Source organism: Delphinus delphis, chromosome 4 (assembly GCF_949987515.2).
Source record: "Delphinus delphis chromosome 4, mDelDel1.2, whole genome shotgun sequence".
NCBI lineage: Eukaryota > Metazoa > Chordata > Mammalia > Artiodactyla > Delphinidae > Delphinus > Delphinus delphis.
This window is the reverse complement of record NC_082686.1, coordinates 75156853-75169530: the sequence shown is the minus strand read 5'-3', so window position 1 is coordinate 75169530 and position 12678 is coordinate 75156853. Positions and strand designations below refer to the sequence as shown.

The 12678-nt window shown below is 38.7% G+C and overlaps 1 protein-coding gene across 1 annotated transcript in view; it reads right to left on the bottom strand.

Moving 5' to 3' along the window:
• The window catches only part of LOC132424409 (probable cation-transporting ATPase 13A5), a 102595-nt gene that overhangs the window by 6479 nt on the left and 83438 nt on the right, over nt 1–12678 (bottom strand). The window contains 3 exon segments of the mRNA XM_069540652.1: nt 2919–3121; nt 5897–6038; nt 6041–6070. Of these exon segments, the coding sequence (XP_069396753.1) occupies nt 2919–3121; nt 5897–6038; nt 6041–6070 (375 nt within the window).

The following is a 12678-nucleotide window of genomic DNA, read 5'->3' as shown; positions in this document are numbered from 1 at the left end:
AGGGCTCGAACCCGTGTCCCCTGCATTGGCAGGCGGATTCTTAACCACTCCGCCACCAGGGAAACCCCCAATTTTTCTTAGAAAGCCCAGTTCCAACACCACTTTCTTTTAAAGACTCCCCAGTCTTCCCTTACCAAGTTTTATTTCATATGGTGTCTATCACTCTGCTTTACATGGTCTTCATTTATGCATCCACTAGGCTGTAACCACCTGAAAGGGACTTTTTATCTGCTTTTCTGGGACTCTAATTGAATGAGGAAGTGAGAAACTAGCATGTATATCTGCTGGCTTCTTTATCTCCAACCTGCCCACATTGCTTCACTTTGGGGCGCTCAACTTCTCAGTATGCACTGTGCCAACATCCCTGTTCTTATCCCCCAAACCCATCCACTCCTGTGTCCATCAGAAATTTCAGGTGCTTTGTAGATGGTGCCTTATAAATGCTCTTTGATGGGATGAACACCTTCAGGCTGAAACAATAGCATTTAATCAGTGTTGATATGATATAAATGATTCTTCCAATACTCAAAATTTATAAACAAACAAATTAGATTTTCTCTTATATTCTCTCTACCTCATTTATTCCAGTGTTGGTGGTCTATTGGCTCCCAACTCCATAGAGGTCTATACCAACCAGAAATCAGAGGCAACTGTCCTTCTACAGCAGACCCTACTTTTTGAAGCCACAAAGGCTCGGTTTTCCCCCTCACCACCTACACTCACCCTCATATTCATCCATGCCTCATTTTATATATACAACTAGAGGTAGAACCTCTTGGAAGAATGCCCAGGCTTGCTTGAGAGGGGTGTGAGACAGAAGAAAAGAGGGAGCTGCATCTCCTAAAATAAAGCAATCTGAGCAGCTTGGTGATGAGAATACCCCCAGGAGATGGCTGTATGGATTTTTCACTTACTTCATTGTTTCCAAGTCCCAAGGACCCAGATGCTGGGAAGAATATGATGCCCCAAGTGTCCATCCTGATGAAGGCCTGGTACTCGCTGGAACTGGGCTGACTGCTGTGCACATCACACTGTACTCAGACTAGTGATCTGAAAAGCAGGCCAGGCTAGGGCACAGCTGAGCAGTGTAGAAACAAAATGATAAGGCTCTCTTCTTTAATTCAGCTTTGACTGGAAAACATAATAAAGAACTGAAGTGAATGTTGCCCTCCTTGGTTAGTTGCTATTGATGAGGAAAGTTGAAAGAATGGGCTCTGTTTGCACAGGTGATTTGGGAAGACAAGCCCCCCATTTTTTGTTTTAAAACATAATCTTGATTTACTGGAAATAGAAGGGTATTTTCTTTACATGATGTGGCTCACCTTGAACCAATATTCAAAATCATATTTACAACTGAAAACTACTAGAAGTATTTTTATAAGGGAGTAGGACTATCCGCTATTTCCACTATTGCTTGACATTGCCTTGGAAGTTCTGGACTGTACACCAAAACAGAAAATATAAATAAGCATTTTCGCTATTGAAAAGGAGGAACATTATTAATTGCAGATAATAGTAATTATCTTTCTAGAACACTCAAAAATCAAGGATTTACAGCAAAGTTCAGAAAGGATTCGGAGTAGAAAAATAAATACAATAAACAACACTATACCTTTCACATGTATTTGTGATCACTGATTAGAAAATATCATGGGAAAAAGTCAATCACAATATAAACAAAAATATGAAAAGCATAGAATTAGTGTTTTTAATAAATGTGCAGGATCTATAATGGAGGAAACTACAAATATTTACTAAGAGACATAAAAGAAAGACATGACATGGTCTTAAGTGTGAATACTAAATTGTGTAAACAAATACATTTTTCTCCTAGTATTAAAATCCCAAAGGAGACTTTTTTAAAAGCCTGGCAATTTACTCTATAGTTTATTTGGAAGAATGGAGAAGAAAGAAAAGTAAGAGATTTTTGAAAAATGAAGACTAATGATGATATACCAACCTTATTACTTATTAAATCATTATAAAACTATAATTTCTAAAGTATAATAGTAGATTAAAGAATAGGCTGGCCTATCAATGAAACATAAAAGACAGTCGAGAAATAACTTAATTATATATAAATTAATATATAACATAAATATAATACAAAAACATATAAATTATATATATCAGAAAACCATAAATATACATGTACATAGGTATGATAAAGATGGAATTATATTCAGTTGAATAAATGACCGAAAGGAATGTTAAATAATAAAATCTGCTGGGAGAACTAGTGACTAGTTGGATAAACTAGTTTGATCTCTACCTCAAACTATATGCCAAAATTAACATTAGATTTAAAAAGCATTAAAATAAATTAAAAAACTAAATGAGTGATGATCTATCTGGTTTTGTAATGAGAAAAAAGCTCTTTATGAATAAAGGTAGTGGAAAAAAATCACAAAGGAATAAACAACTCACAAATAAATAAGAAATATAACAGCCGCCAAAAAGAAAAAAAAATGGATATAAAATGTAGACCATTCAGAGAAGAAGAAAGACTAATAACATGAAAATACATTCATTGTCACTGATGATCAAAAAAATGCACAGAATGATTAAAGTGACTTGCCTAAAGTTATAAAACTACTAAGAGGTCAAATTGTATTTGAATTGGTTAGAAAGCCTTTTACAAAATATCTTGACATAAGTGTATGTGCTTAAAACAATTCTTGATGACTCAAATTAGGACAGGACTCGTGACCATTCAATATAGCACGTACTTACGTGCACATGAGCAGGTTTCTGCCCATGGGCTCTACTACCTGTGACAATTATGGTTCAGTACTCAATTTTAGAGTAATGCAATTGTTTCCTTCTCAGCCAATCACTTCACCAGTGAGTTGCAATTCTAGGGATGGTGGGAGAGTAGAAAAAAGTGTTTGAAAAGAAAAATTAAACTTCATAGTTACAGTTTGTATAGATGGGTTTTCAAAATGGCTTTCCCTTAGAAAAGATAAATGTTGTTGTGATACAGTTGATGGTGGTGATGGGCCATAGCGTGGTACTCTCAAAACTTAAAACTGAACTGGGAATCAGAGTTGCATTTCCAGTCCAGTTTCTTTCCAAACTTACATTTGTTGAGAAATTACTCTGGTTGTCCAGAAAGCACTTACTAGAAAAGAATCACCAGCGTTTATGGAACTTTTAATTCTATTTTTATCTAACTGGTACTGGTAGGAAAAAATTAGTTAATCACAACCAGGAGACCTCATCTTGCAAGCTGTTCCAGCCAGTAACTACCAGGACATATTTTGTTCACCTCTTGCAATGACAAAGCATGAATAAAATGCAGAGGAAGTCAAGATTGTTCTTTGTCCAGAATTCCATCTGGAGCAAATGATCTGTCTTGAAAGGGCTTGGATGACAATTTCCTATGGAATCCTTTTCGGTTCGGAACATATGAACTCTATGTGTGTGTGTGTGTGTGTGTGCACGTGTGTGTGGTGTGTTTGCTTTAGTGGACTAATGTAAGCCTCTTAACATGGGTCCTGAGTTTGAATGTGCCCACTCTAATCCACTCTCCTCACACAAGCAAAGCCTCTTCCTGAGGATCTGAACATTCTCCTGCTTATGAGTGTCTGTGTTTCTATTTTGCTAATAAATTAAGTTCAGACTTCTCAGGCAGGCCCAGAAGACCTTCACACTCTGGTGTCAAGGAACGATTTGAGACATCTTTTGCTAGACCTCCCATGCCCTTATATTCCAGTCATAGGGAAATATTCCCTGTTCCCCAATTTGTACACCTCTGGGTCCAGATATCCTATTTCCTCTAAGATCACTGTATCTGAAACATCTTTACATTCAGTCAAGCATAACTAGTGCTCCCCATTCTTCTCTCTAGTGCTGCATTTAGCTCGTTGTTTTGCAGTTATTCCTTCACACATTTTTATTTTCCACCCCTGGGATGAGAGTTCTTTGAATGTGGAATATTTCTTTTGGTTTTACTTTTGTTTGTTTGTTTCACTCAACTATATAACAAATCCTTAGCACCTAGCGCAGTGATGCCACATGACATTTGCTCAGAAAAATATTTTTTTTTAAGACATGGGCTTTCCCATTCTGGATTGATTCATTTGTAATATTCTTTTCTTTCAATAATCAAGCCCAAAAATAAACTTGTTTTCATCAGCTTTCTTGTTCAGCTTGAAACTTTTTACTACTATTATAACTGTTTATAGATAAAATTCATTTTTCAATTGTGAACTCAAATGCAAGACTGAAGTCATATTATCCTTGGCTCCCTAGGCTCCCAAAATGTGCTTTGCGTACAGTAGATGTTCAGTTACTGTCTGTAGAATAAATTAATGAAACAATCAGCAGTCACAAAGCTTTCTTGCATAAAGAGGACAGACAGACTAGAAGGCCTGAATTACAGAATTTAACACCAAAATGTATCCAATCCAGTATACTTACATGGCAGATAAAAAAGTTGAAGACTAGGGCTTCCCTGGTGGTGCAGTGGTTAAGAATCCACCTGCCAATGCAGGGGACACGGGTTCGAGCTCTGGTCCGGGAAGATCCCACATGCCACGGAGCAACTAAGCCCGTGTGCCCCAACTACTGAGCCTGTGCTCTAGAGCCCTCGAGCCACAACTACCGAGCCCATGAGCCACAACTACTAAAGCCCGCATGCCTACAGCCTATGCTCTGCAACAAGAGAAGCCACCCCAATGAGTAGTCTGCTCACTGCAACGAAGAGTAGCCCCCACTTACTGCAACTAGAGTAAGCCCTCACGCAGCAACGAAGACCCAACACAGCCAAAAATAAATAAATAAAATAAATAAATTTATATATAAAAAAAAGTTGAAGGCTAGAATGACATAGCTAGTTAATGACAGAGATAGGACTACCCATCCATCACCCTTTTGGCTATACCATGTTTCCTAGATTCAATCAAAAGGTCACTTCTCTGACTACGTGCACTCCAATTTGGGGAAAAGTCTGGTTTTGAAACAAAAATCAATTCTATATTCTAAGTAATGCTTGAATTGCTGAATTGGGGGTCTAAATGATAGTCTTAGACATCGTTTTGTAGTTTTCAACCTGTCCTTCACTGATCCCTGGGGCTCTGATGCCCTCAGGATGACAGTGGAGCGAGGGGGAGTTTGTAAAAGCCCCACCTTAAAAAAAGCAGCTCTTTCTGCCTTTCCTTTTGGAAGTCAGGCAGGCTTTGTCAAAAAAAATGTTTGAACATCTAAATTCACCTCATTTTACCCTTAATTTATAGTTAAGGAAATTAAAGCCCTGGGAGGTGAAGAGATTTGCCCTGAGTCTACTGTGCGATTCAGTCAGAACAATGATACCATCAATGAACATTTTAACACTCATTTGAAAAACTGAAACTAATTTAAGCAAATCTCTTGTATATCAGTGGCTGGTTAACTATAGCCCATTGGCCAAATCCGATTCACCACCTGGTTTTGTCAATAAAGTTTTATTGGAACACAGTCACACTAACGTGTTTACATGTTGTCTCTGACTGCTTTTTCACTACAACAGCAGAGTTGAGTAGTTCCAACAGAGACCACAGAGCCCACAAGGCCCGAAATATTTACTACCTGGCCATCTACAAGAAATGTTTGCTGACCCCTGGTCTATATGATGTCCAAACCACCAGCAAATGAATACATTCATTCAGTCAACCAGCCATTACATCTATGCATCAACAGCCAATGTGAAGATCTTTCCCCACCCACTCCACATGGCTCACTCCAGCACTCCACCCATTGACTGTTCTGTGTTCTGTCCCATCACTGGTGTTTTGCAGTCTGGAAACAACTTTGGTTAATTAAAAGTTTAGAATACATATTCAAACCAAGTTGAACAGCGTCATTGGGTGTTCATTGTACCACCTTCAGAAAGGAAAGCTAAGAAGCCAAACTTGACCTGTGTCTGTAGACCTCACAATACCAGGGCTGCTGCTTCACATAGAGAAATGCACAGACCTGCGCAATGCAGGTGAAGCAGGTGTTTAAAAAGACTGACAATAGCAAAGGGGGAGAAAGGAGCTGTCCTGCTGGTTGGTATGAGCCAGCTTTGGGTAGGCATGAGTTGAGCTCACTGAAAAGGCAAATGCATTTTTCCATGTTACAATTTCATTATTGAGAATAAAAGATTGAGATGCATGTTACCCTGAGTCTTGTGTTAGGGTTCAGACTCAGCAAACATGAACTGAGGGTTTACATCTAGGTAAACTCACTGCCTAGCTGCACGTCCAATGCTACCAGCCTTTGCCTCTTCCATGCTTTGGTTTCATCTTCTGAAATGAAAATTAATGGGTTCAAAAGTTCTATAATTAATACATGTACCATATTGCATAGTGCAAATATTTTCTCCACAACCAGATTGGCTAGGAATGGTATGTAAAAGAGAAAGATGACTTTCCACATGGATAACAGTACTGTTATCTCTCAGTGATGATGGAAAAGTGGAGAGTTAAGATGAAGAGAGTAAGGAGGCATCTAACTGGACTAATCTTCGTATGCTGGGAAATTTTTTAAAAAACACTCACTCTATTATTCACTTAGCCAACATTCTCTGAGCACTTCAGTGTACCAGGATAGATGCTAGAAGTATGTTCTGCTCCCTCCTGGACAAGTGTGTAATTGGAAGACTGCTAGAGCACATTAGAATTAGTTAGGAAAAAGAACTTAAAGAAATCTTCCCTCCAGATGGGGATGTTAAAATATATTTTGGTCCTAGGATTTATTTTTTAACATTTAAGGGATTGGCAATGGGCAGGGATTAAACAGAATCACAAAAAAAAGAAAAAAGAAAAAAGATGATTACATCCATCTCAGAAGCCTTATATGCTAACAAACTGATGAAAATGGAATGTACTTTACTTCTCAGGGCAGAGCAGGAAAGAAGCATGGGGAGGTCGGGATGTTTCAGTTCTTTACATCTGTTACTTCTCCCCTTTTCATAGCTTAAGACTGGTTTCTTTGATATAAGAAAGTGAGGTATGTATCCTTAGGTCTGTGTTCATGCATGTAAAGGCAGGGCGGCGGGGATTGAGTGTCCAGTTTTAGATAATAGAACTCTAAAGCAGGTCTTTAGTTTGCTCAATGCGTGTTCTGGGGTTATCACAAACACTCTTTGGTTCTTCATTTTCTCATGCATAGAACGAATGTGTTGGAATGTCTAAATGGTCTCCAAAGGCTCTTCCATCTCATTTATCCTAAATCTCTCTGACTGTCTAAAGCTTTTACCTTTATCAATTTAATCAGTGTTTCCCAGGAGGGTGCTGGGCTAGCGGCTGTGAGTTATGCAGAGTTGAGAAGGACATCTCCTCTGCTTTTAAAGAGCTTGAAGTCCAGTGGAAAACACAGATGGGGTGTATAATAAAGAACGTGGCTAGCCTTTGTCTCAGGTGGACCCTTGGAGTGAAAAGTTTGACAGGCCTTTGTCCCCACTTCTTGGGATATATCCTCTAAACCCTTGGAATTTCCTGATTGATAGGAGTATCCCTTCTGTTCATAATGGGCCTAAAGAGAGTTTGTGCTAATGAGATGACTCAGGATGGGAGTTGGCCATGCCAAAAATACCAACTGTATGATTAGAGAGCTGGGGCCTTCAGAGAAGAAGAGAGCTGGAGATTGAGCTCAACCTCATGGCCAATGATTCAATCAATCATGTTTCTATGATGAAACCTCAATAAAAACTCCAGACACCAAAGCTCAGGTGAGCTTCCCTGTTTGGCAATACTCTGCATATGGTCACACATCCACGTGCCAGGAGAGTAAGGCAGACTGACTCCCTAGGGAGAGGACAATGGAAAAGTCATGTTTGAGATCCTCCCAGACCTTGCCCTTATATCTCTCCCTTTGATTGGTTCTGATTTATATCTTTTTGTTATAATAAAACTGTAATCAGATGGATAGCACTTTCCTGAGTTCTGTGAGTTATTGCTGGAAATGATTGAACCTGAGGGACTAGTGAGAATGCCCACATTTATAACCAGCACGTCAGAAGTGTAAGTGGCATTGGGACCCCCAAACTTACAGCTGGTGCCTAAAGTGAAGGCAGTCTTGTGAAGGCTGTCCCTTAACCTGTGAGTTTTGGCCCAGCTCCAGGTAGTTGGTGTCAGAAGTCATTGCATGGGCACACAGAGAAGAGGTACACAATGTGGACTGTGGTCAAGACTGGGGGAGGGGTGCAAGGAGACCACTCTGCAGCCATAGAAAGCAGAGGCTGCAGTGCTTGGAGTTCTCTCTGCAGTCCCGTATCCAAGGTAGAATGTGGCCACAGAGTTCATAGAGAGGCTGTGGGTAGTGGAAAGACGTGTAATTGCACCTCTGGGCATCTGGCTTCTACCTCTTTGGTCTTCTCTTTCTCAGATGTTCATTGTAGTTTCTGCCTTTTCTTTTACACAGGGACTGTGGAAGATTGAATTATTGGCCTCATTGTGGCAAAGTGTACTTTATCTCCCCTTAATTATGGTGTTCACTGTGTAATTTTCTCTGGCCAGAGAGATGTTAGCAGTTTTGAGGCACGCTTGCATGGCTGGGCTTGCTCTCTGGCTCTGCTGTCTTTGATCTGTACTCATAGCATGCTCACGTTTGTCCATTCAGTCCAGCCCCAGAAAGAAAAATGAGGAACAAACCTGAATTAAACACAAAGCCTGGACCAAGACCAACTAATCTACATCCTAAGCAGAGTGGCTCAGGTAAGCCCACCTAGATCAACTGAAGGGTAGTCAACTTATAAAACCACGAGCGGCTATTGTAAGCCACTGAGTTTTGAGAGTGGTTTGTTATGCAGCATTACTATGGCAATTACTGTGGCAATTGATACAGAATCCTTACATAGAGATTATTCTCACTTTTTCCCTAATAGAGATGTTTAATACTTCCTGACAGGGAATCTGTATACTTGACTATAAATAAAAATAAAAACAACCATTTTAGAGTCCCTACTAGGTTCCAGAGGCTGTGCTAAGTGTTTTATAAACATCATCGTTATTTCTTTAAGAAGCAATGCGAAATAGGTATTTTTCTTTACCAGTAAAGAAACTGATGTTCAGAGAACTAGAATCCCTTGCTTAAAGACCCATAGTTAGTGAGTGACATGGTGGTGATGTAAACTCAAGTCTGTCTGACTGTAAAGCCCCATGTTCTCTGCTCTACAGCAGATTGCAGTGGTTTGGAGCTCATGAATTGAAAAGAATAAAATGAGGAGCCCTGGAATACAAGCTCAGGCAGCAGAACAGTTTATCAGCAACTAGAAGAACTTTTCTGAATTGTCTAGGTTTCTTTAAAATGATGATATATATATATCACATTGCATGCAGAGGAATAAAAACTTGTGAAGTGTTATATTTTATTCAGAATTAATCATTACCTCCTCAGAGTTTCCTCAGCACATTACCCATATTGCTGCTATAGTTCAGAATGTCTGGCATTAAGTCTAATTGTTTACATATGTATTCAGCAGACTGTGCGCTCCCTAAGGGAAGAAATCCTGTCTCATTCCACTTTCTGTTCCTTACTGAACCTAGCACAGAGCCTGCTGTATGGGAGGACTTAGCAGCTTTTAAATTCTATTCTCAAAGTATAGTTTTTAACTGTTCGTCATCATTTGGATATTATGGAGGTATGTTTCTCCTAAATAGTTGGCTTACTTGTGTTATGGACATTTCAAGTCACATAAGTCAAATTTCAGGAGTCTTGTGAACTCATCTAAACTACATGCAAAATTTTGATTGTGCCTCAGGAGATTTTTAAGGTGAGAAGATCTCTATCTTCCATCAGATTCTCCAAGGGGACCAAGACCCAGAAGGGGCTCATTGAAGCACTGATGGAACTTAAGAGAGGTATTTCTATAACAGATACAATCCCTCCTACAGCCTTCTTCTCTGTACACTGTGCCTCCTCCAATATGCTGGCGCAATTGGCCCAAATGGAGCTGAATTACATGACTTCACTCATAGAAATGATTGGCCTCGACTGGGCACCTTACCCAAGAGAAGTTTATAAATTTTCTTTCCAAACGATTTGCAAATAACACTGAGAGGTTGAGCTAATTGGCTGTAGTAGGACACGCAGAAAGGTTATGGAAACTCAACAGTAGTCACCATCTGGGGTCATTTGCAAAGTGAATGAGTAGAAGTCAGATGAAAACAGGAAGGATAGAAAGAAGAAGAAAGACAGAAGATGGTCTCTTGGAAATAAAGAAAGAGGACTGTAGCCCTCCTCAAGCCTTGATGCTTTCAACTTTCTGTTCTCAGAATTTTTTTGAGAACTAGATTCCTAAACATGTCCCTTCCTCAATTTTCTTCATCTAATTTGAGTGGGTCTTACTGAAAAGAACAGGGGTGCAGTTATAACAAGTTCCTTTCAAAATGGCTTCTAAATTTATGAAGGTCAAATTGGACTTCAAGACATGCATTTTCTTAATTGACTTTTCTGACTTCATCTTGCTTTTGTCCTAGATTTTTCCTTTCATATATCTTGTCTTATTAGTGGCCTTTGTATGTTGCATTAAAATCTTGTGGATATGCAAATCAATCAATGTGATAATCCATATTAACAAATTGAGGGAGAAAAACCATATGATCATCTCAGTAGATGCAGAAAAAGCTTTTGACAAAATTCAATACCAATTTATGATAAAAAACCCTCCAGAAAGTAGGCATAGAGAGAACTTACCTCAACATAATAAAGGCCATATATGACAAAACAACAGCCAACATTGTTCTCAATGGTGAAAAACTGAAACCATTTCCACTAAGATCAGGAGCAAAACAAGGCTGTCCACTCTCACCACTATTATTCAACATAGTTTTGGAAGTTTTAGCCACGGCAGTCAGAGAAGAAAAAAAATATATAAAAGGAATCCAAATCGGAAAAGAAGAAGTAAGCTGTCACTGTTGCAGATGACATGATACTATACATAGAGAATCCAAAAGATGCTACCAGAAAACTACTAGAGCTAATCAATGAATTTGATAAAGTAGCAGGATACAAAATTAATACACAAAAATCTCTTGCATTCCTATACACTAATGATGAAAAATATGAAAGAGAAATTAAGGAAACTCTCCCATTTACCACTGCAACAAAAAGAATAAAATACCTAAGAATAAACCTACCTAAGGAGACAAAAGACCTGTATGCAGAAAATTATAAGACACTGATGAAAGAAATTAAAGATGATACAAACAGATGGAGAGATACACCCTGTTCTTGGTTTGGAAGAATCAACATTGTGAAAATGACTCTACTACCCAAAGCAATCTACAGATTCAATGCAATCCCTATCAAACTACCAATGGAATATTTCACAGAACTAGAACAAAAAACATCACAATTTGTATGGAAACACAAAAGACCACGAATAGACAAAGCAATCTTGAGAAAGAAAAATGGAGCTGGAGGAATCAGGTTCCCTGACTTCAGACTATACTACAAAGCTACAGTAATCAAGACAGTATGGTACTGGCACAAAAACAGAAATATAGATGAGTGGAACAGGATAGAAAGCCCAGAGATAAACCCACACACATATGGTCACCTTATTTTTGATAAAGGAGACAAGAATATACAATGGCGAAAAGAGAGCCTCTTCAGTAAGTGGTGCTGAGAAAACTGGACAGCTACATGTAAAAGAATGAAATTAAAACACTTCCTAACACCATATACAAGAATAAACTCAAAATGGATTAAAGACCTAAATGTAAGGCCAGACACTATCAAACTCTTAGAGGAAAACATAGGCAGAACACTCTATGACATAAATCACAGCAAGATCCTTATTGACCCACCTCCTAGAGAAATGGAAATAAAACCAAAAATAAACAAATGGGGCCTAGTGAAACTTAAAAGCTTTTGCACAGCAAAGGAAACCATAAACAAGACTGAAAGACAACCCTCAGAACGGGAGAAAATATTTGCATATTAAACAACTGACAAAGGATTAACCTACCAAATTTACAAGCAGCTCATGCAGCTCAATATCAAAAAAACAAACAACCCAATCCAAAAATGGGCAGAAGACCTAAATAGACATTTCTCCAAAGAAGATATACAGATTGCCAACAAACACATGAAAGAATGCTCAACATCACTAATCATTAGAGAAATGCAAATCAAAAGTACAATGAGGTGTCATGTCACACCAGTCAGAATGGCCATCTACAAACAATAAATGCTAGAGAGGGTGTGGAGAAAAGGGAACCCTAATGTACTGTTGGTGGGAATGTGAGTTGATACAGCCACTATGGAGAACAGTATGGAGGTCCCTTCAAAAACTACAAATAGAACTACCATATGACCCAGCAATCCCACTACTGGGCATATACCCTGAGAAAACCATAACTCAAAAAGAGTCATGTACCACAATGTTCATTGCAGCTCTATTTACAATAGCCAGGATATGGAAGCAACCTAAGTGTCCATCGTCGGATGAATGGATAAAGAAGATGTGGCACATATATACAATGGAATATAACTCAGCCATAAAAAGAAATGAAATTGAGTTATTTGTAGTGAGGTGGATGGACCTAGAGTCTGTCATACTGAGTGAAGTAAGTCAGAAAGGGAAAAACAAATACCGTATCCTAACACATATGTATGGAATATAAAAAAGAAAAAAAAAAGGTTCTGAAGAACCTAGGGGCAGGACAGGAATAAAGACTCAAACGTAGAGAATGGACTTGAGGACATGGG